At 58.5% G+C, this 27276-nt stretch overlaps 1 protein-coding gene across 3 annotated transcripts in view; it reads left to right on the top strand.

Annotated features, from left to right (window-relative positions):
• SRCIN1 (SRC kinase signaling inhibitor 1) overlaps window positions 1–27276 on the top strand; it is a 64177-nt gene that overhangs the window by 863 nt on the left and 36038 nt on the right. The window contains exons 2-4 of one of the 3 annotated variants that reach the window (XM_079905276.1): window positions 7559–7621; window positions 22357–22661; window positions 25733–25831. In XM_079905276.1, the coding sequence (XP_079761402.1) occupies window positions 7559–7621; window positions 22357–22661; window positions 25733–25831 (467 nt within the window). Of the gene's footprint in view, window positions 1–7558; window positions 7622–11460; window positions 11629–22356; window positions 22662–25732; window positions 25832–27276 lie in introns of those variants that run through there. The other 2 variants (XM_079905278.1, XM_079905277.1) reach the window with 2 other exon arrangements.

The raw sequence follows: 27276 nt of genomic DNA, 5'->3' as shown, positions 1-27276 counted from the left end.
AAGGAGGGCTCCAGGCAAGCTGGGAGTTGTTGGGGCAGAGACTTAGCTGGTGGCCTAGTGTGGAAGCAAGGGATGGAGCATAACAGGAGGGGGTTCCAAGAATAAGATTCCCCCCTCCACCCAGACTGCCGGGCACCCAGGCACCATTGGCAGCAAGTGCAAAGGCTTTGCCCTGGCTTCCTGCCACTGCGCCTTGGGGACAAGAGGGTCTTTGTCCAGTGCTCCCCCCACCCCTGCTCCTTCCGCCCTTACCATGTTGGCCAGTTCTCTGTGATGACCCTCAGGGCCGGGATGGAGATGCAGGTCCCCCATGTGCTCTGGAGATCTGGAAGAAGCAACTGTGGTCTCAGGCACTGCTGAGCGGAGACGGGGAGCTCTTCTAGGGGAAGGGTCCCTGGGAATGAGCCATTGGGAGCTTTGATCCCACCGCATGCTTTCCGCTCGCCTCCTTGCCTAACGCGGAGGGGATGGGGTCTGGGGTCTTCATGGCCTGATTCCTGCTGGGAATCCAGGGTTCCATGTTTCTTACATATGTACAGGGCAGAGTTGGGTGCTGTGATGCAGAGCCCCAGATGATCTCTCTCTTTCTCTCTCTCTGGCTAGGGACCCACCCTGGAAAAAAGGTTTAATTAGAACCATTGATTCCTTCTTTGGCTGTGAGCATCGATCTCACCGGTGTGGTCAGAGCTGGGGGTGATGGTGGCGCGGCTGCCGTCTGCCCAGTTCGAACCTTGGCTTTCTCTGACAAAACCCAAGCTTAGGAGGGAGGGGGCTAGGCTCTTTGAAGTACCAGATCTGTTTTAGCCCCATCTCCACCCCAGGTTAGGTCTTGGGGAAAGAAGGGAGACGAGGTTGAGGGTTTGACCTGAGGGAGCTGTGTTTGGGGTTTGAGGGTGCTGAGTAGTGGGCCTGGGGCTCGGGAATGGAGGGGCGGCTTGGTTGGAAGGGAGATGGGAGGCCACTGGGTGGGCAGGCAGAGATTTCAGGGGAAGGATCTGGAGCTTGCCATTAAAGCTTTGCTTTCGAGGAATCCCAAGCACTTATCTCCTCCAAGCCCTGGCAAGGAGATCCGATTTCTTCCTTAGTTTGTGTCTTCGAGGCCCAGAGAGGGACAGAGACGGTCTCAGAGGCCCAGTGGGCCTGGGTCTAGCCTTTGAGCCTGGCTGCCTGACCGAGTGGCCCCTGCCTAGGCACAGAGAACGAAGGGTGAGGCTCCAGGCAGCCTCCGATCTGGTCTCTGGGTTTGGTGGGAGGTGGGGGACAGATTGTGCCCCCGCCCCAAGCCCCAGCTGCCCATCGTGGGTGGGCTGGTGCAGGTGCAGGCTTCAATGAGCCACTCAGATGCTCTTTGAAGAATCCCTTGTTGGCTTCCTAGGGCCCATTCGAGCAAAGATAATAAAAATCTGGCCGTCAGCGGGTTTGAGGGCTGAACTTGCTTCCCCTTCTTTCATTCCCAGCTCTGAAAAGCAGAGATGAAGGCTTTGGATTTGGCTGGGAAGCAGCGCTTGCCTGGCCCGAGGGAGGGAGGGAAGGAGAGCAGGGAGGGAGGCAGAAGAGGGAGGACTGATTTCCCGGCAGCCGGGGTGTTTGCTGGGGAGGTGGGCAGAGGGTCAGGGACCTGGTCCCCTACTCTTGCCAGGCAGCCTCAGGCCTCGATGGGGCTCCTATGCCCCTCGCCCAGGCTCCAGCCTTGTCCTTCAGTTCCAGAGGCTGGGAGCCCCCCCTTCGGCTCCACTGCTCCCACATTCTCCCCTCTGCTCCTCAGATCCCCCCACTTTCTCCCCCCCTGGTGCCCCCCCATCCCTGCCCCTCCATTTTTCTCCCTCTGCCCTTCCCGCTGTCTCTCCTCTTTGTCTCCCCCTTCTGCTCCTTAGTCTCCCCTTTTCTGTCTGTCTGCCCCCTCATACCTGTCTCTCTTCTTTCCTTAGCATCTGTCCTGCTTTCTAGGACTGTCTGGAAGGTTAAGAAGCCAAGCTGGTTGGAGGGAGGGAAGGAGCTGCAGCCACGGAAGGGACCAGCCTGAGTTGACTATTATGGTCTGTCAGGAGTCATAGTCATCAGAGTCCAGGCGGAAGGGGGCCTCTGAGCGCTTAGAGATGTGTGTGTAGTGAGGGCGCCACCCCCTCCCCGCACACAGCGGGCACCTTGCCCTGACATTGGGCTTCAGACACTCAAGTTCTCCTGCCGCCTTCTACTGCTTGGCTGCCGGAAACCAATGCCTCCGGCCTCTGGCCCCTCCACACCTCTGGTCGCCCACTGTCCAGGCATCATCGCCGCCCTTGCCCATGGTTCCCCCACATCCACTACTCAGGCTCACAGGAGGAAGGGAAGGGTCCAAGGGAACCCCTACAGGCCCTGTGACCCCTTCACCATCTTGTAGGCCCCCCCACATGGAAGACAGGACTGTCATGGAAAGAGCACTGGACTGAGTAAAGAGACCTCGTTAGGATCCTGCCTCAAGCGCCCAAATGTCCGAGTGACCTTGAGCAAGTCCCTTCCTGGCAAGGGCCTCTTTCCTCACCTGTGAAATGAGGGGGCACAGGCTGGCTCCTCTCCAAGGTCTCTTCTGACATTCCACCGTTGTTGTGTCTCTCTTCTGGGTGATTTGCATATGCTTTGCATATATCAATGATGCCTGCTTGAAGGGGGAGGGTGCCGCCCACGGGGACCAGAGCCCCACCCACCACTCCAATTCCCCTTGCCCATTGGCCCAGGCTGTCACTGCTGGAATCTCCCAGAGGGATGGAAGCCGGGTGAGGCCTGAGAATTCCCTGGGGAGGTGGCTCCTGTGCTCCAGCCGTCCTAGAGGCAGGATGGGGGGATAGCCCTAGTGGAGGGGACCCCTACCCTCATCACTCCGGCTCTAGAAAGTCCAAACAGTGAAACCAAGTGGGTGTGAATTCACTACGGTTGCCTGTGGCTACCACGGGGTGTGTGAAACCCCACTGAGCCTGGCAGAGGGGTCAGGGCCTGAGCACCTCTAGACGCCAGGAGCTTAGCTAGGTGTAAGAGGTGTAAGAGTCCCTCCTCTGGCTTCAGCTGCCAGACAGGCAGCTTCACAGTCCAGGACAAGTCCTGCCGTCTTTTGCCCTGCCCACTTCTGCTCAGGCCCCTGGGCTCTGGATATGTGTGGGTTGGAACTTGGACCTGAGAGATGGTCACTGAGAACAGGATCATGGCATATCTGGGCCCTGCCTGGCCAGCACACCACAGGTGAGGCGTGGTGCTCCCTGCAAGGGTCACAGGGAGGGAGAAACTGCTGCTCTCAGTTCTGCACCCACCTCCGTCTACCCCGACTGATCTCACGGGCCTTCTCCCCTGCCACCTGGTATGTGCTCTGTGTCTGGCACGGGGCAGTGCGCTGCATCCCAGCCCCCAACCTGCCTCATTTCCTTTCACCCCCATAATACTCATCACGTGGGGCAAGTCTGGGGTAAAGGTTGGCAGCCAGGAGAAGATAAGGTGGGCCACTGAGTAAGGCGAGGGATTCTGAAGACAGGAGCAAAACTCCCCTCCACCGCCATGGTGGGCGGGGCCAGAGGAAACACAGCAAGAGGGATCAAGGTTAGATTTAGTCCCAGGGAGGAACTGACCCGGGGGGCAGTTTAGTTTCTGACCACGGAATTGTTGTGAAACTTAAATAATAGGTGAAAATGTCCAGCACAGTGCCTGACACATGATAAACAGTCAATAAATGGTATGGGGAGGGAATGGTTGTCTCTGAACCCAGAGGAGGCCCTCCCCTAACCCTGAGATGCAGGAGTTTGCAGGAGATGAAGAGTCAGAAGGACAATTCCCAGAAGAGCTGTTTCTCCCACACAGGCGGCTGCTTCCCCACCGCAGCCCTCGTGCCCCACACACGCACCGGGCTCAGGGCCCAGCCACCCTGGGATACCCTGCCCTCATCCTCTCTGCTGCAGGAGGGCAGACAGGAGGGTTTGGAGGCGGGGAATCCTGTTCTCCCCCTCCCCCTGTTTTTGCACAGGACAGCTTGAGAGGAAACAGGCCCACGCTGCAGCAGGAGGAATCGAGGTTAGATGGGAGGGAAACCCCCAGGTGCACGAAGGGTGGCTGCTCTGAGGCGGTGTTTTTGCATCTCTTACCTCAGTGATAGGTGTCTGTGAGCGCAGGTAAGTCAGTGTTGTACCTAGGGGCAGGGGACTGGTTGGCATGACCTTTGAGATGACCTTTGGGCTATCGGAAGGAACTTGGTAGATCCAGTTTCATCTCTTGTGGCTGTGATGGTTGGCCAGAGTGCAGGGGGCCGTGATGAAGAGGAGTTCAGAGCTGCTGGGGAGGAGGAGGTTACAGCGAAGTCAGTCTTTGATCCCCCAGGGCAGAGAAGTCAAGTGCGGGGTGAAGAGCAAGCCTTGGACTGGTGTCAGGTTGCCTGCCTCCCCTACTGCTGTGTGACATTAGGCAAGTTAGTTGCCCCCTCTGGTTTTCAGTGTCCTCGGTGTGAGAAAAGGGTGGAACTAGAGAATCTCTAAAGTCCCTTCCAACTGTCAGAGGTTCTACCCACCTCCTCTCTCCTGAGATAATACATGCCTCGCCACACAGACGGTGGGAATAATACTTCCCAGCTCCAGCTAAACCAGGAAAAATGGAGATTTGGCCCAAGAGAACACTGGTGCTTTTGTGCGCCTGCATACGCCTTGCAAACAGTCCCTCCTGCTCTGAAGGCACATCTTGCCTAAATCTGTCCTCTCAGCCCAGAAGATGGATAAGCGAGAGGCTATAGGATTCAGCTACAGTCTTGTTTTCCTCCCACTCCAGAAAAAAAAGGCTTTGCAGCACTCCGTTCCAACCAGGGACTATAATCCAGTCCATCTTTTCTTCTGCGGAGGCACTGCCAGCTGGTGGCTCCTCTCCCCCACAACCTTTTCCTGGTTCCTGGTAGCCTCAGCCACCTGGCCCGGTTGCCTGCATATCCCGGAGTGGAGTAGCACTGAGACTGGGAAGGAGCTGGGTTTTCACACGGCCTGCCTTTCTCACTTCTGCCAACCTCCTCATCCCAGCACCCTGCTCTCTGTCCCACCCCAGTCACAGAGCGTGCTGGAGACCCCAGACCCAGGGACCCACAGGGGGCCCCCCAGATCCAGAGACCCCCACAGAGTGGCCCTAAGCTGGAGATGTTTGTGCAGAGCCTAGGAGGCAGAGAGGGTGTGTGTCCTGCTGGCTCCTTCCACCCCAGGGAGGCTGATAATTGCAGACACAGCAGGCATCTGCGGCGTCACCCCAGGCACCAGCAGCTGCCTCATTGAGGAAGAATTAACGATCCCAGTTCATTGGGAAGGCATTCCACGGCTCACTGAAGCCCTTGCAGATACACCCGGGCCTCTATGCCTCCTCTCCGGGGCTGTCCCCTGCCTCGTCCATCCCCTCCCAGTGGCCAGGCTGGCCTGTTGAGTCCCCATTCTTGTCCCAGCCCTCTTCTAAGTTGAAAGTTGGGACTCTGAGGGAAAGCCAGGGCTGTCTGGACTGACAACGACTCTCGCTTTGCTGCCCCTGACTTTTTAGGCCCCCTCTCCCTAGCGTGGGTGCTTGCGGGGGGATTTCTGGATGTTAAAACAAGAAGAGACCTTTGAGGGGCTTCCTGGAGCCTCTTCTGTGACGGAGGCGGGAGAGTAGGAAAGGGGCTCCCGGAGAGGCAGAAGTGACTTAAAGATGAAGCTGGGGAGGAGCCAATTCTCCTGAAGCCAGCAGCTCATCCCCCACCCCTGATCCCTGGTCCATTTGCAGCCTACGGTTAGAATTATCTGCTTCCCACTCCTAGGATGAGGCAGAAAGAAACTGAAGTGAGGCCTTCTGCTCCACTCATTGTCCGTAAAAAATAGTTTATGCTGGAGCATGGGATGGAAAGAGGTTAGACTTCAGGCAGAACTTCCCAGCGGGCACTGAATGGGAGCCCGCCAAAGGCTGGGGAGGATGGATGGGAAGCAGTTCAGCTCAGGGGCCAAGCGCTCAGGCTCTGGAGTCGGACAGATCCGGGCTGGCATCCCAGCCCTGTGGCTCACTCGCTGTGTGGTGTGGGGCAAGTCACTTCACGTCTCTGAAGCTCAGTTTCCTCATCTGTAAATTGGGGCTGGTATCCGTGGTTCCCTCACAAGGTGGGTACCAGGATTAAATGAGGCAATTTAGGCGGAGCTCCTGGCACATGGTGAGCTTTCAGTAAACAGTAATGTCTTTGTCTTCATCCTCGTCCTCACTGTCCAGTTGAATGAACGAATGGGTGGCTCTTCTCCCAGGAAAAAGAGACATACGTGAGAAAGCCTCTTACCTAAAACCCAGATTCTCACCCCAGCCGGCCTGGGGCTGGGCCCCTGGAGCTGCCACTTAAGGCCAGGGGTGAGCGGGGAGCTAGGCCTCTTGAGTCTTCATGCCCCCACCTGGTGCCCCTCTGTCCACCTGCCCCTTCTGTGCCCCCCCCCACCCCACTGCTTTGTCCAGGAAGCCCTCTGGGGCTACATATGTCAGTGAACATTCTTGATTTCTTCCCCCAGTCAATGTCCCAACATCTGGGTACAGCAGCTGCTTCTCCCCAGGACGCCTGTGTCTTGGGTAATCGGTGGGAAAATTGGAAACATCAGATTGGCAGGGGGCTCTGAGGATGCTTGTAGCCAGACGTGATGTGCGTGTGGATGGGTCCGAGACAGCCAGTGAGGGCTGGGCCCGAGAGGGTGCCCGGCCCACAGTGTCTCCGTGCAGGAAGGGTCCTAACGCCGCGCCCCAGGATGAAAGGCAGCAGACAGGCGTTGGGGCATGAGAGAGGTAGAGTACAGTTAGAAGGACTTCCTGCAGAGTGAGAGCGAGGCAGCATGACGGACACCTGAGGGGGGCCCTGCCCTGGCAGTTTGAGGATTGGGGGTGCGTGGGGGTCAGGAGCTGGGCACAGGGCTTCCGGCAAGCCCCTATCACAGCAGGAGTGTGTGCGCGCGTGTCGCGTGTGAAGTACCCCTGTTTCCTCTGTTGTGGGCAGAGAAGGGGGGCCTTCCTCAGGGTTAGGGGGTGAGTGGAGCAGATGGGGGTCTCTTGGGCTGGGAGGGGGTGGTCAGCAGAGCAATGAAGGCAGGCCCCTCTGACTCTGAACCCACCAGCCTTCCAGAATGAGGCGACCTTGGCTGGGGGAGGCAGATGGGGGTCTTGTGTGGACCCCAGTAAAGAGCCTGCCCCCGTTTCTGGGAGGAGAACCAGGCCTGGCTTGCTGGCTGTCTATCCTGGGGACCCCACTCTGGGGACCCCCTTGTTTTCTGTGTTGTCCTGCTGTCTGTCCTCCTGTCTGTCTCCCACCCGTGTCTCTGCCCCTTCAGCCCCTGCTCTTCCTCCGACACCCAGTGTCTGTCCTGCCTGCCCCCCAGCCCTCAGTGACCCCCCAAAGGGACACCTCCTAATGCTCTGCTTTGCTCTGTCCCCGTCCCCTCCTCCCCCAAGGCCCAAGGCCCCTGCAGGGCCCATCCCACTTTGGGAGCCCTGCCCCAGCCCCTTCCTCTCTTCAGCTCCTCTCCTCCAGCTCTGGGCATTCATTCACGACTTTCCTCCTTTCCTGTCCCTCACCCAGGGCTCCAGCGTGCAGCAGGAGGGAAGCCTCCAGGACTCTGTTCCCTCTGTTTAAAGTCTCCAGGTTGGTAAGCCAGGAGGGGGGCCTCTCCCCACCATCCTGCCACCCACTGCTCCCTAGCTGGTGCCTCTCCCCAGCTTCGGGGGCCAGAAACGGGGGAGGGGGCTATCCCTGGGGGGCCCAGGCCTTTGCCAGGGGAGGGGGCAGCAGAGACCTGACTCTGGGGAGGGCACCTTGCCTGGCCGAGAATGTGTCCGTGTGTGCACGTGTGTGCATGTGAGTCAGTGTGCGCGAACAAACACGTGTGCATGTACATGTGTGTGCGGGCCGCGAAGCTCCATGTAGTGGGGCTGGGGAGGGAGGAGGAGGCGGGAGCCCTCTGTCGAGGGGAGAGATGGCCTGGGGAGAGGGGGTCAGGAGCAAGGGGCCCTTCTCATCAGGGGCAGCCCATGTTCTAGCGTCGGCCAGAGGGGGGGCGATGGGAGAAGATGGGGACCACACCGACCTCAGTACAGCTTTGTTTAGTTTATAGGCACTTGAAACCCTGTGATCGCATTTCATTTATTGAATCGTTCATTCATTCTTCCGTCCACTCCTTCCTTCTTTCATTCAATACAGATTTACTGAACACCTTCTCTGTGCCAGGCACTGGTCTAGGCTCAGAGGCCAACAATGACCAAGACAGCGAAGTTTCTTTCGTTGCTTATGTGGTGAGCAGATAGAGGTTAAGGGGTTGGCTGAATTCACTGGCTGTGGGGCCTGGGGCTGTGGCCTGGCTGGCTGTCTGGAAAGGGCTGTGACCCTCCGTCCACTGATGCCCCATCCGCCCCTGCTCCCCCTGCTGGCAGCTGCTCTGCACTTCATGTCCCTGCAGAGTGTCCCCTGACCCAATGGCACTCCTCTCCTATAATGTGTCCCTGCCAAGCAGGCAGTGACTGAGGTCCCAAGTGCCCGTGACCCTGGGCCCTGCGGGCAGGGCCAGAGCTGGGGCCACTTCAAGAGGGCCTCTGGGAACCCCCATCTCACTTCCGTGCCCAGGACCAGCAGCCTGGAGCACTGGACTTGAGACTCAGTCTGATTTGGGTTCCAAGGCTCACATAAACCATGTCCTAGCTGTGTGGCCTTGGACAAGCCACTCTCCCTCTCTGAGCCTCAGCGTCCTTGCCCGTAAGATGGCAGGCTTGTTGAGAAGAATACGGGAAAAGCAGCAGCAGCTGGACCGGAGCCCAGCCCACAGCAGGGGATGCCCAATTGCTGGCTTCCTTTCTGCGCCTCCCCCAGCCCCTCCCTGGGGCTGAGCAGGCTGTGCCCTGGGTACTGTCTGTGTGCTGCCCCTGACCGCCCTTGGGAGAGGGGCTGCAGAGTCCCTGCCTTGGCTGTTCGCAGGCTCCACATCCTCCAGCCCTTCTCCAGCTCTCTGGAGGATGCTTCGGCCCCAATCCGGGCGGGCGGATGGGGGAGGCAGCCCTCCTCGCCACTGTGGCTGCCGATGCCTTGATGGCCTTTTAATAACTGCTCGGAGACAATCTGTAGAGTGCTCGTTTGTCTGCCTCTTAATTAAAATTACCATTTTCCTAAAAGAGCAACGATGCCGCTCTCCTCCCCCGCCCCCCTCGGTGGCTGCTGCCAGGAGAAGGCAGGAGTGACTGGAAACTGCAGACTTTCCCCTCACCCCGCGTCCTGGTCACACAGGCCACCCCCCCTTCCGCACACAAATGGCAGAGGGGCCGAGGCTCAGGGGCAGGGAACCAGGGAGGGGGCCTGACTGCCCTCCTCTTTCGCTTAACCCTCTTCTGGAATACTCCCAGAGGCGGGGAGCTCAGTCCTTTCCCAGACTTACTTTTTACATCTGTAAAGAGCCAGAGTGGGGCTGTGTTGCTCTCCATGGGGTCAGGGAAGTGACTCAGTGACTTAGTCGGGACAGCAGATGCTGCTTGTGAGGCAAGGGAACGTGGTCTTACATCGTAGCTCCACCAACAAGAACCACCGAGGAAATGTTCTGGAGGAGAGGGAGGCGCTGCAGCCTGGGGCCCGGAGATGCAGCCCTAGGAAGGACCCCTTGAGATGCCTCTGTCTCCATCAGCTCCCAGTGGCCCTCCCCTTTCCCTCTGTGACCCTCTGCTTCTGTACCTCCTCTTCCAGGAACACCCTGCCTTTGTCACCTCCCACTTCTGCTTCTCCCTGAAGTGCCCCTCCCTGACCACCTCCGGGCTCGCCCCCTGAGCTCCCAAGGCTCTGTCAAATGTCTCGTGGCATCGGTTCTGGACATAACTGAGCCTACTAGTTCATGTTTGCTTTTGGGGCAGCAAACTCAGTGCTTTCAGGGGCTGGAAACGAGTGAAGCAGTGGATGAGGACGATAGGGAATGGTGAGGACTGCGCTGAGTAGAGTGCCTGTGTTCCTTAAAGGCATTAAAATTCAAAGACACAAAACAAAGCACCACCAGCTAAACAAAATGCCTGTGCCCCAGTATGGCCCCAGCGTGGTCTTTGCTAAACTGCAATTCATTTATCTTGGCATCCTCATATTGCCCAGTGCATAGTAGGTGTGTACTCATTGTTTGTTGAGTGACTACGTGATCATCCATATGTCAGGCACTGTGCTAGATACTTTACATATTTACTTCTTCCCCTCTTCCCAAGGTAAGCACTATTTTTCCCATTTTGCCATTAGAGAAACTGACATCCAGAAAAGTAAAACGACTTGTTCAAAGTCACACTTATGGGAAGGGGCAATTTTTGATTGGAGCCTTGGCGTGCTGTGTCCTTCTTGCTCTGTGTGGTCACGGGCATGCCTGTGCGTGACGCAGGGCGTATGCATTCAGTACCTGGCCTGGCTAACGGGGAGCACTGGTGTGGCTAGTGGCCACCTTGTTGACATGCGTCGTGCACCTGTGGGGAGGTAGGGTTGAAGGAAGTGAGGGCTGCAGAGGCGGGGAGGGAGCAGACGCCCCTCACCCCAGCACACCCCTCCTCCATCAGCTTCCGGTCCCATCCCAGCCGCCTGGGGATGGCGGCGTGGTGACAGGTGCCGAGCTGCCGAGATGACAGCACTGCTGATTCCCCCATAATTACTGTCTGATGAGATGCCAGAATTAGCCACCATGCGAGCATGGGATGCAGATACGGGGCAGAGTGCTGGGAAGCAGCTGTGGGGAAGGGAGCCTCTCCGTCCTGGGGCCCTCTGGCAGGAGGGCAGAGTTTGGTGAGGAGGAAGTAGGTTAACAAAGAGGAAGCACTGTGTGGTTAACATGCATCAGATGTTATCGTGTGGGCTGTGGTTTTCCAGTCCTCAGAGTGGCTGGACACGCCCCTGAGATGGCTGGCTTCCAGACAGGGTATCAAGGGCCTCAGGCCACTAAGTAGAGAATTATGGGCAGAGCAGGCTGCCCACTCAGACTCCTGGGCAAACGCTTTGGTGCTTGTAGCTGGGATGTGCCTGGCTGGGGCTAGGGCATAGTTGCTAGGAAGGGGCTAAGACCCAGAGCAGACTCCTGGAATCACATTAGCATAGCCAGGCAGCAGAGGGCAGAAGGAAGTGCCTAGAAGGAGCCGGCAGGTTGAGCTAACCTTGCCAGGAGAGTCGTCCATCCCAGGCAGGAGGAGACAAGTTGGCCCTGAGGCCCGAGGTCAGGGGAGGCCTGAGAGTTGAGAGCAGGAGATAAGGAAGGTACGTTCTGGTCCCAGAGCAGGGCTGAGTATGCCCTGGCATTTGTTTCCCCTGGCACACATGCTGGGGGCAGGAGGAGGGCTGGCGAGAGCAGAAGCAGAGAGGGGTCATCTGGGCTGCTCAGACCTTATCTGGACCATTGGAGCAGTTTTGAGGGCCACCAGCTAAAAGCGGTGGTGACAACATGGGGCCGACCCAACAGAGGGCAGTGCACATGGCCCGGGGCTGAAGCCAGGCCACAGAAGGAAGGACTTGAGGTGTTGGGCTCAGGAGAGAAGATACTGGTTCAGGAGCCTTCATTCTGCCCTGAAGGGAGAAGTAATCGTGCCCTGCCCCTGGACCCCTCTGAGGGCCATGGGCACAGACTCTGGCTCTTTTTAAGGAAGGAGGAGTTCCACAAGGTAACTGGTGCCTTAGATGTAATGAGCTGTCTGTTTCTGGAGGAATCCAAGTCCTGGCTGGATGGCGTTCCTGAAATAGGACTTGCAGTTCTGTGTCAGCACAGCCTGTGGCAGGGGTTGGGAGGACTCAGTACCAAACTAAGGTATGAGTGGAGGGCTGTGGAAAGGCAGGACCCCCTTCCCAGCCTGGGCTTCTGTGGCCCTGGGGCAGCTCTGCTCCCTGCCCCTCCTCTCTCAGCCACGCCCTGGGGAAGGGTCCCCACTCTTCTGGTGTGAGGTCTCCCCAAAAAGGATGGGGTTGAGGGTCTCTGCGCTTCTCTGGGGAGGGGCCTGTTCGAGTGTTCCCTTCTTAGGGAGTTGGACAGACTGAGGGGACGTAAGGGCTCTGGCCCAGTGGCTCAGACGAAGACTCAGGGATGCCTTGGTGGCAGAATCAGCGTCTTCCTCAGGGGTAGCAGGGTGTAAAGGAGAGAAAGGGGATCCGGGCTGAGAACCCCACAGTCGAGACCAGGCTTCTCCACTTGGCAACTCTGACCACGGACAAGTCACCCCTTCTTGAGCCTCTGCTTTCTCACCTGTAAAATGGGGGGAGAGCAACGTCACGAGGTGACTCTGAGAACTGAATGAATAGAGGCTATCAGAGCCCCTTGTGGGCTGTCATGAGAGTGTGCTTGGTTGAGGGCTGGGTATCAAGAGTGCTGTCATTCACGGCTGGTCCGTTTTCCCCACGGCATCCAGCAAGCCTGGTGCTGGGTTTAAACCTCATCACTCCAGATGGATGGATGGATTTAACTGAGACGAGAAGGTTGGAGGCTTCAAGTCTTTTCCAGAGGGAAGGGGAGACTGTTTATTTCTCCCCTGCCTTCCAGCTCGTGCTCCACCTTCCTGGATCCTGCTCTGGTGGGACGGTTCAGGTTAGGCAACAGGGAGAACTGAAAGATGCCCCTGGAATCTGGTCAGGCTTCCCAGGTCAGTCTGGACCCAGCAGTCAGGCAGGAAACTCTGAGTCTCCTCCTCCCTTCTCTGGGTTCCCCCATCTTCCATCCTCCAGAGTCTCTCCTGGTGCTGACCTTAGCATCCCTAAGAAGGGAACATACTGGGACGCAGATTTGGCCGTTTGTACCCGGTTGGCTTGCAGGGCAGTAGAGTAATTGACCTGTGAGGTGAGGGCTGAAACTTGCAGCCCAGGAGCCCTGTCCTTCACCCTCCAGCAGCAGGTGGAAGGGTGTCCAGGGCCCGCCGGCCCCTTGTCCTGGTGCAGGAGGCTGAGCACCTGTAGAGGGAGACAAGGGCTGGGGGTGCGAGGTCCAGGAGGGGCATCTCAGTCCTTGGCATCACCTGGTTGGGTAAACATTGGTGAGAGTGGAGTGGCCTGTATTTGTAGACAAAATGTCAATGCTTTCGCAAGGGGACTCTGAACTTGACAAAGCAGGAGAGGTGCCAAGAAGCGGCCTCTCTGAGAAGGGGTAGCTGGACTCAGCATGGGCAAGTGGGGTCCCCAGTGTCTTTCGCTCCAAGCTGGAGATGCCTCGAGCTGGCACTTGAGGGAGCCCCCAGATGCACTGCGATCTGTGGAGAGGTTGTAAATGTATGTGCTGTGTGCGTGGGCACAGCACCCTGTCTGTCCACGTAACACCCAAGGTGGCATCCCTGCAGTGACCCAGTCGCAGCTGGGCCCACGTTGATGTCTGTGGTGGGTGCAGGGGAGGCCTTCGTGACTGGGCACACGTTCGTGAGCCTGTGCTGGGCGTGTGGGCATGTACCATGGGGGCACAGGCGTGACGATAGACGTGTGAGGAGCAGAAGCGCGGTGACCTGTGCTTGGAGTGTGGAGGCACCAGGACCCCGATCATCCTGGTGTCTGAGGGAGCTGTCTGGGTGCTGGGTTGTGGGCCTGGGAAGAGCCTCCTCGAGACAGCCTGATCCCATGAAGGGCAGTGTCTCAGCGGAGGATGTGGAGGGGGACAGCAGGGCTGAGGCTCCTGTCCAACATTTGTGAGGCCCTCAATGAATCCTGGGTGCTGACAACACTTCCCTGTGGGGAGGTGGGGTGATGGGTGGGGCTTCCACCCCTCACCTCCGAGAGATTGGGGTCCCTCCCCCTGGGAACAGGATGCCTCCCTCGGGGCTTGCTTTCAGCCTGAGGCAGCTATAGGGGCATGGTGAAGGTCCCTTTGCCCACACCTGCTGCCCTGGCCTTGGCACCCTGAGGCTCGAGTGCCCCCGAGGAGAGGAGGCTCACTGACAGCCGCCCCTGAGCAGTGGCAGAGCTGGGAGGACAGGCATCAGCCTCTCTCCCTTTCCACCGTCTACTTCCCTTCCTCCCAGCCTGTGTTCCTCTCTGCTGCCTCTCCAAGGAGATGTGGGACTGACAGGACACCTTCCCTGGGCACGTGACGGTGGAGACGCCAGGCGGAAGTTAGCTTGTTAGTGAGGGCTGTGTGGGCACACGCCAGGGCTGTTCCCAGCTTTTCCAGCGACAGCTTCAGACTGGGGGTGATGTGCTCCCCTCTGCATCCCTGCCCCTGCCCTTCCTGGGGAAGCCAATTAGCCAGATCTTCATTAGTGGCTAAAAATCCAAACCCTACCGTCCTGGGTTTGAGAAAACTCTGACTGTGGAGTGAAAGGGAATCAGGCGATTGGGCAGATCAGGAAGGAGCTGTCCCCCACCCGTTCCCTAGGCCGGTGCCTTCCTGCAGTGTACAACCCACACGCCTGTTATTAGTTTAAAAAAAACAAATGAAAGGACTGAATCTCAGAGACGCTGCTGACCTGCTCAAGGTTACACAACTAGATAGCGGCAGAGCTGGGTCTGAACAGAGCTTTCTCACCTCCAAGTTGAGTGAGTTTTGGTAATTCCATAGCTTTGCCGGCAGTTGGGGGAGGGTTGCAGGGAGAAGAGGGAGGGTCCTATATCTGAAATTCTGGGCAAGAGGCTGGCTTGTTGGCCCTTTCGCAGGAGAGGTGGGTCTTTGAGGAGTATGGTCCGGACCCCACGTGGGGACCCTGGTTTCTGTGTGGCAAGCAGCCACTGGGCTGGGGCGGGCGCCTGGGGGTACAGCTGGACTGTGATCCACAGCTCTTCTCTCTCTGGGGCCGAGGGTGCTGCAACATCTTCCACCTCTCTGCTGATTCCTCCTAAGGAGATTGTTAGTCTCTGCCTGCCTGGGGCCTGGAGAGGGGCTCCCCTGGTAATTGCTTTCGGGGAAGTGGCAGACAGGTGTGGACAAGTCCTTGTCCCTGGGGGCCAGGGGGCCAGGGTTCCATTTCTGGCTCTGCTTCTAGCTCCCGAATGAATCGGTTCGCTCTCTGGGCCTCCGTTTCCTTCCCCGTTAAAGGCATTTGACTGGAGGGAAAACAGACGCAGGCAAGGCTTAGCTGAACAGTCTTGAGACATCACTCCTCTTTGCCTAAGAGCGAAGAACCGAAGGGAGGGAGGCCTCACCTCGCCGGGGTAGGGGCCTCACCTGTGCCCTGTGCCCCGTGGACGTGGGGAGTCGGGGGGGAGAGGGCAGCAGGTAGAAGGAAGCGAGGACTCCAGGGCCACGCAGAGCCAGGGCAGCTGGCAGGGATGGCACTGAGACCAAGCCTGGCATCTTTGACTGTCCCCGGGCCCCCATCCCACTCCTGAGATGGCAAGACCACCCAGTGTGGGCGGAGTGGCGTCTCTGCCGTCAAGGAGGCCCCAGTCTGAGGGAGGAGACAAGAGCCTTGCCCAGAGGGAGCGTCTGATCCAAAGAGGTAAACAGGGGCCCGCCCCTAGTGCCCCTCAGAGAGGAGGCACAGGTCCTGCCCAGTCTGAGGGGGAGACAAGGTTCTGTCCTAGGCGAACCCCTAGTCTGATAGGGGAAACAGGGGCCCTGCTCTGGGGTGTCCCTAGTCTAAGGGGGGAGACAAAGGCTCCCAATCGGAGGGAGGAGACCTGGGCCCTGCCCTGTGATGTGCCCAGATTCGGGGAAGAGGCCCTGCCCTGCCGGGGCTCCCAGTCTGAGCAAGTGGACAGAAGGTGCAGGACAGAGTCAGCCTGTGGACGGGTGAGAAGCGAGAGCTGGCAGAGGAAGCATCTGGCTGGGGCAGTGCCCGCCCTATCCCCCGGGAGCCCAACACCCTCTCTCTCTCTCAAATTCCCTCTCCCTGGGGAAAGCCCCAGAGGCTCTGCTGGGAGCAGTCAAAACCCAGGCAGGTGAGCTCTCCCTCCCCAGCCCTGCCGAGGTCCTTTAATTGATTCCGACTCGTTTACCAAGTGGCCTTTGGTGGGTTTTAAATCTGCGCAAATTGGTTCGTGTGTCTCTGCCTGCGTGAAGCTGAGGCTGGCAGTGCCCTGCACCCTCCCCTGCCTCCCGGCTCCCTCCGGGGCTCTGTCGTCTCCGTCCCGCTCCCCAGCCGGGTCTAGACGCCCAGCTTCCCTGGGGGCTGGGGGGTAGCAGGGCTCCCTGGACGTGGGGGTAGAGGAGTCCAGGGGGTCACAGGCCACAGTCCTCTTCCCCCTCTTCCCCCCCAGCCCGGGGAAGGGAGTCCACACAGTGACTTGTTAACTCCCTCAGCCTCCCTGAGCCTCAGTTTCCCCGCTGTACTGCCAGGAGAATCGACCCACCCCAGGCTGTCCTCCACCGTGACTCTGTAGATCAGTGCTGGGGGGTGGGGAGGGGGCCTCGGTGTCACCAGCCAAGGACTATCCTGCCTCTGGCGCCCTCTCGCCTTGCCCACCTTCCCCCACCACTGCACCGCCCGGGTAGTGGTCCGTCGTGGGATGTGCTCCACCTGGCCTCTCCCCACTTGTGTGTCCTCCCTCTCACACCTCAGGGACAGAGGGAGCTGCCTTCCCCGGGGACTCAGTGATGACTGGCCTTGCCCCTGTGCTCCCAGGTTCCAGGGAGTCACCTTTCTTGACTAACCGTCACCCCCATGATTACAAGTCATTTCCCTTTCCTCCCAGGCCTCCCTTCCATGGAATCCCCTCCCCCTTCTTCTCTGTCATCCCTCCCGGACCAGACAGGCTCTCCTGAGGGGGCCTGACCTTCAGGGCAGTGGGGCTGGGCTGGGGGGATGGGGAAACACGGGGGCAGGTTTGGAGGCTCGTGCCAGGAGCTGGACTTGAAGCCCTGCCCTTAATCCTCGGTGTGGCCACCTCCTCCCCTCCAATGCCCCTTCCTCCCACTGCCCACCTCCACCTCTGAGGCTCCGGTTGGAGTGACAGGGAGACTCAACCGGGTGCTGGGCATTAGCAGTTTGGGGGGATACTACACAGGAATGTTTACAGAAAGGCGATTGCCTGGAAAATGATTTCGGTTGCTGTGGTATGGGGCGGAAAAGATGGCTTTACAAAACCGACACAGACGGGCTTCTGCTCCAAGGACCCACGGACAGACAGCGGACTGAGGGCCCCCAGAGCCAGGGGCGCCCAAAGGCCGAGGGGCCAGCTACTTCACGGGGGGAGGCGGGGGTGAAGGGGTGATCCCAAGCTTGACCTTTGTCCTCTGGCCTCTGACCTCCCAGCACAGTGCACTTCCTGACTGCAGCAGCCGCCCAGCAGGATGGACTTGTCAGGCACAGTCAATGGTGGCAGTCGCCTTGGGGCTCCCCCTGGGTGACCTGGGCTCCTCTTGCTTCGGCTGCAGACGGTGGGACTGGGGGAGTCTTGCACCGCATGTGTTCAAGTGTGTGTGTGTGTATCTGTGGGCAAGGCACTTTGGGTATGAACCAGGCCCTCCACTTTTCCAGCAATCTCCAGGCATCCCTCCCCTTGCCCTGCCTGCGGACCTCACTGCGATCTAGCCCCAAGGTCCTCTGTACTCCCTGAGTTGGTGCTCAGCCACCACCTCTGCCCAGGCAATGGATGGGGGCGCACCTGTGAGGTCTCTCAGGTCCCCAGGGGAGGAGCCTTGTCCAGCCTCCCCGTCTCTGGGGAAAGGGAGCCAGGTCCTGAACTCCGGGTCCTCACAGCAGGCACCCCCGTGAGAGCCCTCTCTTCTCTGTAGCTCGTAGCTCTGTTCTCCCCTCTACTTCCTCCCCTTCCTCTCTCTTCTTCCCTCTCCCTCCCCCTCTCCTCTCCTCCACTCTCTCTTCCTCTGAAGATGATGTCATGGGTGGATGTTGCCCAGTGACAGCCTGAGGGCTGGTGACATCTGGGGTAAAGACGCCAGGTGGGGAGGGTCTGGGTGGCTTATGAGAGAGTGTCACTGAATCCTTGGGATCTTAATTCTCATCTTGAGTTACAATGATCTCATGTAAAAGAATGCAGTGAGGATAAAAATAAATTGGGCTCCTAAATAAACGTGGAATTTGGAGTTGGTGGAACAAATAACAATGTCGCTTTCTTTCCCAAGCACCTGCGCCTTTATCCGCAGCCGGCCACCGGGGGGCGCCCACTGCTCCCTGGTCATCCCAGCCTCTGGCGGGTTCACTTACTGGTTGCCCAGGCCAAAAAGGTTGAGCTGAGGGTGACCCGAGGCCCCCTTTTCCCACTTTCCTTTTCCCTCATTCTGAGCTGGATTTCATCAGTCCTGGGCATCTTCCCTGCAGCTTGAATCTCTGACTCGAAAATTATAGCTGGCCTTGCACACTGAGGATACTTGGGGAGTTGGCAAACCCTCCAGGCCCAAATTATGTCTCTCTGAATCCCCCAAGCCCCCATCCCTCAGGGACCTTCAGTCCCAGCGCCCCTTCCAGCAGCGTACCCCCGCTCTGCTTTCCCCTCCAGGGTCTCCCCACTTTTCCCCTGCCCTCAGAGCCCCCTGCCTCTGCCTCTCCACCAGAGACAAGACTCCCACCCCCCACCAGCCCCTTACTGGTAAACGGCAAGCATCGATCTGCTCAGAACCACTGCTACCCAGAGCCTACTGCTTGCTAGGTTGGAATCGACCTCCTGGCCTTCTCACTGGGCTGCTCAGTCTGGGGAGGGTCAGGGTCACTTAAGATCTCAGTGGTGGCTGGAGCGGGAACAGGAGTAACGGGAAGGCTGTCCTGCTGTCTCGACAGCCCATGTGCCAGGCGTGTCTCTAATTCAAAGCAGGGTGCTTTCTCCTCGTTATCTTGCCGGCTTCTCACCCAGTGCCCGGAAGCGGGGTTTAGAGGCGGACGTCCCCATTTTACAGATTAGTACCGTCAGGCTCCAAGGGGGAAGAGGCTTGTTGATCGAATGGCTAACCCGGGGCCCCGCAGGGAAGGAGCTGACTCTAAACCCAGGGTGTCTCTGGCCTGTGTTTATTTTCTCCCAATGTTCTGACTTCAAGCGCCCAGGGCTGGCTCAGATAAATCCACGCCTGAGCCCTCAGAGCCCCCAAGGGCCTCTTTCTCCCAAGGGCGACAGGATGGGCCCCGCAACCCAGAATCCCAGGCCAGTTGTCCCGGTGCGCTGGGGCCCCAGAGTGGGGGGACATCTGCACAGAGCAGGGAGCTAGGACTCATGGGTTACGCAGGCACCTCGCCTCTTTCCCTGAGCCTAGTTTCTCTGTTCAACAAAGCCAAAGATCTTGAAGGTTCTTAAACAGATTCTAAAGCTTTTCAAATCAAAGCCCCACCTCCCCTTAGAGGTAGCAGGTTGTCTCTCCTACCCCCTCCTGCCTCTCTGCCACCCCCTAGAATCCAGCTCCTGCCTCACCCATGACCCCGGCCTCTGCCGGTGCCCAGGCACCTGAGGGGTGAGCCCTGACTTGGAGGAGGCAGGGAGGAGTTGGTCCTTGCTCCACTCTGTTCGGGCCTGCTCAGCAGCTCTCTCCCCACCGCTGCCCACCTTTGTGAGATTCATGGGGCTGTAGTGATCCACTGTCCGGAGCCTCCGCCTCCCCGCTGCCCGCTCTAGCAGCCGGGACCCCTCCCTGCCAGACCTGCCTCGCCCCTTTAATCGACCTGGGAGAGCCTGGGTGATCCGAGACCTCCCCACAGTACCTGCTTCTCTCAAGCTGGCATACTGCTTGCCCCACTCCGGATGCACTGAGGCTCCGCCGCACCCCGCCCCAGGAGCCAGGGGAGGAAGTGCTGGCATGGAGGGTGCGAGTCCAGGAGGGTGGAAGGGCAGGAGGGCAGATGTGAATTGGAGACCTTTCCCCGTGCACCTATATGCGTCCAGAGCCCTAGGAGGCACGGCGAGCCTGGCTGGCTGGCACTGGGGAGGGCCCTCTGGCTCAGGCAGGGCTCATGCTGGGCTCTAGAGCTGGGCTTCCAGCAGCCAGGCCTTGGGCAGAGTCTGCCCCAGCCTAGGCAAAGGGAGGACTACGGAGTGTCCAGGGCTCTCGGCCAGCAAGGGTCTCCTCCTGCTTAGTTGTGCCCCATGAGGTTGCAGACCTCCAGCAGGTGGTGAGGGTGAGTGGAAGAGAGAGTTTAAGGGTCATGGGAGGCAGCCCCCTGACTCCGGTTGGGGCTATTTCTCCTGTGCGCAGAGCAACCCCTATTCCAGTTCTTCTTCTTCTAGATGATGATCAGGTCACTCCCTTTCGGCCATATTCACTGGCCACCGTGGGTTACCACCAGCTCCTCAAGGGCAAGGACTGGGTCCCCACCGAGATGGCCCCAGGGTTCCCAGCCTCAATCGGGGGCCAGCTTCAGGAATTTCTTCCCTACCAGGGAACCTTCTCACCGTCTTAACTCAATATGTTAACTCACTTTGAACTTAATAAATTTACTTTAAAGGAAACCTTATCTCACTACCATCCCAAGGAACAGTACCCATGAAATCAGTGGTTGGGCCTTCTTGTTTTTTTCTTTTTAATCCTTGAAAATAAAGGTATAACTATTAAGCTGTGAAACGATATACCTCCCCCAGTCATCTCTTGGGTATCTGGACCTCACTTCGGGGAGCACGACAGAGGGTTGTGACCGTGGTGAGAGGGACAATTGCCTGTGGGAGGGAGGAGGGAAGGACCCCAGACTCAGCGCCAGGGTGAGGAGACAGCAGGCAAACAAGGAGGTGGTACCATTTTTCCATCAATAAACAATTGTCGTCTGGCCAGGAAGGTGTGGTGGGAGGGGGTGAGGCAAACCTAATAAATGTTGGGGTCCAATCTGGCCTCTACCACCGACTGTGGCTTTGGGTGTGTCACTGGCCTTCTCTGAAATAGGGCCACAGGAATACGCCCCCCCCCCGCCCCCCGCCATACACACACACACACAGGAGGTTTGAAGGCTGTGGTAACGGCAATCAGTCAGGACCTTGGAAGCTTTGGAGCTCTGTGTCCACGGAAGCCATTCCCTTGGCTTTGGTGGGCGGTGCTGGGTCATCGAGGGTCAGTCCCCAAGATCTACATGCCTCTGCCGTAGCCCAGGGAGGAGTGTGCGAGTGTGTTGGGCGAGGGGTGGCTTTTCCTAGAACGTGACTGAAACTCCTCTTTCCTCCTGTGGTGGACGGGAGGCGACGGAGGCCCGGCAGTGGGCCTGATGAACACTGGATGTGTGGAGGGAGGGCGCTGACGGGGGCTGGGCTGGATGGAACGTGGCTGGGTCACAGAATCCTCAGCCCCTCCTCTTTTGCCCCGGTCGGCCCTGTGAGTTAGCCCCGCATCGGGGTGTCTGTGTCTGCTACGGTGCTTGAGTCCCCCCAGAGCTAGGCTACACCTCAGGGTGCTGCTTTGAGGCTAGTGGATTGTGAGGCTGGGGGTATGCTGGGGAGACCAAGTTTGTCTCTCAAGGGGGGTGACTTCTGGAGATGAGGGAGGGCAAATCTGTTTTACGACCAGGAATATGACTCAGGTAAGCCCCAGCAATGCCTCCCACCCCTGGTGTGGGTGACACTGTGGAACCGCTGTCCCTGCTGGGCTTTGGGAAGGTCAGCGTTGAGGCTGGAGGGTAGGAGACAGCAGAGCTGGGCCTGGGGAGGCCAAGGGCTCAAGGCTGATGGGTATGTGGGGATGGGCTTCAGGGTTCTGCATGGAGACCTCAACCCCCGGCCTCTCCTTTTTTGGCTTCTGTACTGTACTTTGTCCCCTGTGCGTCCCTTACAGGTCTTGAACTTGTTCGTGTGTGTTTTGGGAAGGCAGCCTGAAGAAAGGGAGGGGGGAGGGGAGGGTCCCGGCGAGAAAGCTTGAGCTGTCCTCTCTGCTTTCTTTGAGCTTGTCCCCAGTCCATCTCTCACTGTCCTCTCTGTGCCCAGCCTCTCCTGTCTGTCTGTCTGTCTGTCTGTCTCTGGGGAGGGAAGGGAAAGGGGCTCCCATGTCCCAGGCCCTGATCTTTGGCCTCATTTCCCCCCTGTTTCCTAGTCCTGACCCTTTTCCAAGCCAACCCCCAGCCTAAAGACAAGTGTGTCCTGGACATGCTAGTCTGAGGGAGGAAGCTAGCCCCTGCCCCACTCCTTAGAAGATGCTCTTGAGAGAAGGACAGTGCAGGCTCCTTTCCACAGCTTTTAGGAAGCGTCTAAAAGGAAACTCCCCTTCCCTCCCCTGTTCAGCCCCGCATAAGGAAGGAGGAAGGGGATGTGTGGCTAGAGGGGTGTCCAGGACCCCTGCTTCCAAGCCCTCCTTGGCCTCAAAGGACAGCACCTCAGCCACAGTCATTATCCTTCAAACCACCGGCAGAGGGCAGGAAGCTGGACACTGCCCTTGCTCACCACCCTCCCTGGAGCCACCCCTTCTGCCTCTGCTGTTCCTAGTGGGGGGCAGGCAGCCCCTGCCTCACCCCAGGTGCCTCGTGCCACCCCCCCCTTAGGCCAACCCCTCCTCGCAGTGGTCCCGGTGGGAGATGGGCAGTCCCAGGCCGGGCACACGGTGACCCTGCCGTCCCCCCTCTCCCCCCTTGCAGATCCGGAGCGGAGCAGCCCCCCCATGCTCTCTGCAGACGATGCCGAGTACCCTCGGGAGTACCGGACCCTGGGGGGCGGGGGCGGAGGCGGGGGCAGCGGGGGCCGGCGCTTCTCCAACGTGGGGCTGGTGCACACGTCGGAGCGGCGGCACACGGTGATCGCGGCCCAGAGCCTGGAGGCGCTCAGCGGGCTCCAGAAGGCCGATGCTGACCGCAAGCGCGATGCCTTCATGGACCACCTGAAGAGCAAGTACCCCCAGCACGCCCTAGCCCTGCGGAGTCAGCAAGACAGGATGCGGGAGCAGGTGAGTGGGGTCGGGCTCGTCCTGATGCCGAGAGGCGTCTGAGGCAGAGGGGGAAAGCGGATGCCCCGTTGCCGTGCTTGGCCTTTTCTGGAGCCTGGGGGAGGAAGGGGGTGGGGGGTCAGCACCCAGACCTCTGCCTGCAGCCCTGGAATTTGGAGCATGGGACTGGACAGAGGGAGCCCAGCCTCTAATCAGGCTGTTGGACTGAGCAGAGGACGGCTGTCTTGGAGAGACAAGAGCGTGGTGGGGAGGGAGAGGGACAGCCTCGTCGTGGACTGAGTGTTCTGAGTCTGAGGGTCCGTCCAGCGGTGGAGTTGAGACCTTGGGGTCGGCACCTCTGTGATATGGCCCCTAAGGGAAGCTTCAGAAGGCTGGGTCTCCTGGGCCCCGACCTGCAAGAACAGAGCCCAGAATTTCTGGGGTCTTTTACCTCCCCCCCTCCCCCACCCCGTTCCTTCCCCCCAAGACTCGCTGTGTGACTTTGAGCTAGAGGACTCCTCTCTCTGTGCCTTGGTTTCTCTCCTGTCATCAGTAGGGCGTAGACGGGAGTCAGGGCTCCTGCCTCTGGTCCAGGACCTGTCTGTCTCCTTCTTTGTGGGGTGCGGAGCTTCCTTTGTAAAGCTCTCCCAGGTCCTTGGGTTCCTGGATCTCTGCATCCACGTATGCCCTTCTTGTTCGTAGGAAAATTCTTTCTTGGGATTGGCCTTCTACTTCCAGTCCCACCTTGGTAGGAGCCTTGACAGCTGCAGCACGTTGGCCGTTGAGACCCAGGCATTGTCCACTCTGGGAGAAAGGGCTGAGGGGAGGGTGGTTAATCCCATCAGCATCCTTTCATTCAAGCCTTGCGGGGGCATCCGTCCCTGCTCTCGCACCTGTCTGGCTCTGTCCCCCTTTCCAAGTACTGCTGGGTGTGGCTGGGGAGGGGGGAGAGTGTGCCCATCCCCATCCTCACTGTAGGGAACAAGGACACATTGGTGCATTTCTGGTACCTTATCTGCCCCTGATGTCACCTCCAGTTCTGTCCAGCCTTTACCTTTTCTCAGCTCTGGAGTCCTCCCGGGAGCAGAGTTCCAACTAAAATAAGGGAGAGTTGCAGAAGGAGATCTGGCCCTCCCCTTCAGGGGTCCCGCTCAGTGGATTCCTTCTGTGTGCTCTGGCTTAGGGGGAGGGGACAGGGACCTTTGTGATCTAGATGGGGTGAAAGGATGGTTAAACTTAAGTATAAGGGGCACAGTCAGTTGGAAGAGGGTTTGGAGTAGAGGAGATCAGGTGGACCGGCCTGGTCAGGGAAGGCTTCCTGGAGGAGGAGGTACCTAAACTAGGCTTAGAAGGATGAAAAGGGTCTGAATAGTCATAGAGGAGGAGAACGCTGTTTTAGGAGGTAGGGAGATGGGAGGTGAGCATAGGTCTGTGCTGGTTTGAGGACTGGCATAGAGGTCCAAATGGCTGATGCAGAGGGCTCGGGGTGGGAGGCAGTGAGAGGTGTGGGGGCCAGATGGTGGTGACTAGGGGGGCCGTGGCTGTTTTTGGATGGTGAATAGGAGGGGACAAGAGGCAGGGAGGCAGGGAAAGGAGAGGAGGAAGAGAGTGTGTCAGGGAGGATGAAGGGAAAGGGATGGGGTGGGAGTGGGGTTGGAGGGAAGATGAACAAGGCTTGTTTGCTGCCTGGATCTAGGAGGCAAAGACAGAAAAACCTGGGTGACAGGGACATGTTGGTGCCTTGGGGGGAAATAAGAGGGATGGGAGGGAAACGTTTGGGGGAGTGGGGGACAGGAATAGGGGAGATGAGTTTGAGGAGGGGGTAGGGGTTTCCCGCAGAAGTCTGTTAAGCACTGAATATACAACTCAAGACTCTGAAGGGACCACGGCTTCAGAAGGGAGGTTGAGCACGACGTGGGCAGAAATGGAAGTGGGACCCAGGGTAAGCCTGGTCACCAAGGCAGAATGGAGTCTCAGAAGGGAGAGGGCCCATGACAGATGGGGAGGGGGAACCAGAAATGTCCTGTATCCCTGAGGAAGAGGACAAAGGCCCAGCAGGAGGGCCCTCTGCACTTCTGAAGTCTGGAGGGATGGGAGAGAGAAACAGCCATTGGGACCGGCCAGGATCTGTGGGTCTGGAGGGTGTCAAGAGCTCCTTTCTCGTGCTGTGGTGAGGTAACGGCCAGTGTCAGGGGTCGAGGAGGTTGGAGGTGGTGAGGGAACAGGACCCCTGGGCTGCAGATCTGTCTGGGGAAGTTTGGCCAGAAAAATATGAAGACAGTTGGCGTGGCGGCCTCAAGGGGCAGCAGGCCTGTAAGAGAGCACGTGGGCATGTTTGAGGGCCTCCTGTGTGGCTGGCACATTCACTGGCACAGAGTAGGTGCTCAGTCAGTGAGTCAAAGCACGGCCCTCACTCGCAAATTCATTCCTTTATTCATTCACTCATTCATTCCCTGCCTTGGGGAGTCAGTGTGTAGGATCCACGGCTGTTTCACTGACATCGAACGCTCGGTGCCTAAGCCTGGCTCAGTACGTTAGCGGGGTGACCTAATGAGAGACGGATGACTTTGAGGATGCTGAGGTCCCGGAGGAATCAGGAGGGGATGGGTTTCAAGCCTTAGGTGTGGTGTGCGAGAAGAAAGTCACCTCCGCGAGATGGCGGGGAGGAAAGCGGTGCTGTCAGGACAGAGGCACAGTGGGCTGAGGCCCCCTGCGGAATGGTTCCCGACAGCTTCAACGAGGGGCCAGTGAAGAGCTGGAAGAAGGGACAGGTGAGGGGCAGCCCCCTTGCAGAGTGTCCAGAGAGGCAGTGAAGAATTGAAGACAAGGACTTCAGCAGTATCCGCTGGGGAAGGCCGTGCCCTGGGCTCAAAGAGCCCCCAGCCTGACTGGAGAGAAAGACCCGGCAACAGGCCCAGGGCCCCCGCATAGAGACCCAGCCTCGTAAGGGACTAGCCAGTGCCGCAGGGTCCCCCTGCGGGGTGAGCTCTGTGCCAGACTTGCCCCAGGAATGCCCTCCCCACCCCGTCACAGTCCCCCAGCGGCTCCTGCCCGCTCCCCCTAATGGGGTGTCCCCCGCTTCGCACACACAGGTCGGCGGCTGGACCGTGGACCCCGTGTGCCTCCTCAGCTCCCTCTGCTCCCACCTCCATGGCGACTCCGCCCCCTCCGGGGCTGGCCAGCCGGCCCAGGTGAGTCACCCGCCTCCACCCCACCCCCCAAACCCATGGCAGACTTGGGCTTTGGGGAGGATAGTTTTTGGAGGGGGGATATCCAGGATTTTAATTTTGCATCCCTTTCTCTTACGTAGGAGCCCGCATTTTCAGGAGACTCCTATGCCCCGTACTCTCCCCGTGATAGTCTAATTCCTACCGCTACCTCCCCAAACTTGTGCCAAAGTTTGGCTTTGGGGAGGGAATTTTTTTGAGGGGGAATAGTCAGGTTAAAAAACCTTTTTTTAAAAAAATCCTTCTCTCCTTAAACAGGGGTACCTCTCCCCTCACCCCACTGGTTTTCAGGAATCTCTTGTGCCCTGTACCCAATTCCCACCCCCACTGTGGACCATCTCGTTCCTCTATCCCCACCCTATCCTCCATCTCTGAGCAGACCCAACCTTCCCCTGATGTCTCACCAGCAGGAAGTTCTTCATATCATCTCTCTCCCACACTTCTTGAGATGTCCACTGCTTAGTTTCAAAATGTGAAGAGGACCTTGGTCTCTAGCCATTTGTTCTGAACTGATTTCCTGATTCTTCATATGCCTCAGTTTCCCTGATGGGAAGATGGACAGGGGCACCCTGGGACAGGATCCTAAGGGCTCAGGCTCCCAGCTCAGGCCTGGACATTGCTGTGGGAGAAAAACAGTCATCTGAAGCCCCAGAGGGGAGGAGGGGCCAGGGAGTCAGAGTTACAGCAGGTCAGGGGCAGCCCTGAGGGGGCCGTGACTTGAGGGTGGCAGAGGAGGTGTAGTGGCGGAGAATCCAGTGGGTCGCATGGGCGCCATCTTCTCTCCCTTGCGTACCCTGCTCCCCCTGGAGAGGGGCAGCAAGCCTTGACTTTTTCAAGAAGAATTAGGAGAAGGAAAAACGTGACAGCCTAGGAAAAAACAAGGCTCCGGAGCACGGTACTTTTAGCTGTGTGTAACTCAAGTCTAGCAAGAGATTGGCATGCTTGGCCTCACTCACAGGGCACCCAGCCCACTTCCTTTCCCAGCTCTTGGCCCTGTACTGACCGAACTTAGGGAGCAGAGATGTGTCTGCGCCCAAGGCTAGATGGCAAGTGGGATGGACTCCTCTTGAGTGGCCGCATGTGTGGTGGAGGTCAAAGTGGGGCTAGGACGGGGATGGCGATGAGGCAGAGGACGCGGGCGCTCCCTGGATAGATCAGATGGAGCAACTCGAATTGAGGTGATGGAGGGAAGTGAGGCTGGACTTGGTGAGCTCTGATGTCCCAGGTTATGGGGTCCCAGGCCTGTCCACATCTGGAATCTACTCTGATGGAGGAAAGAGTCGAGAGCTTGAAGGGACCTTCACCCCAGGGCTTTGAAGTACAGAGAAAAGTGGCTGTGCCCAGGATCTTGTCATCACTTTATACTTAGCGCTTATCACTCTTCCCGTTCCCCATGGCTGGGTACGAGG

Source organism: Stenella coeruleoalba (genome assembly GCF_951394435.1).
Source record: "Stenella coeruleoalba genome assembly, chromosome: 19".
NCBI lineage: Eukaryota > Metazoa > Chordata > Mammalia > Artiodactyla > Delphinidae > Stenella > Stenella coeruleoalba.
The sequence above is the reverse complement of the archived record's forward strand: the minus strand, read 5'-3'. Positions and strand labels throughout refer to the sequence as shown.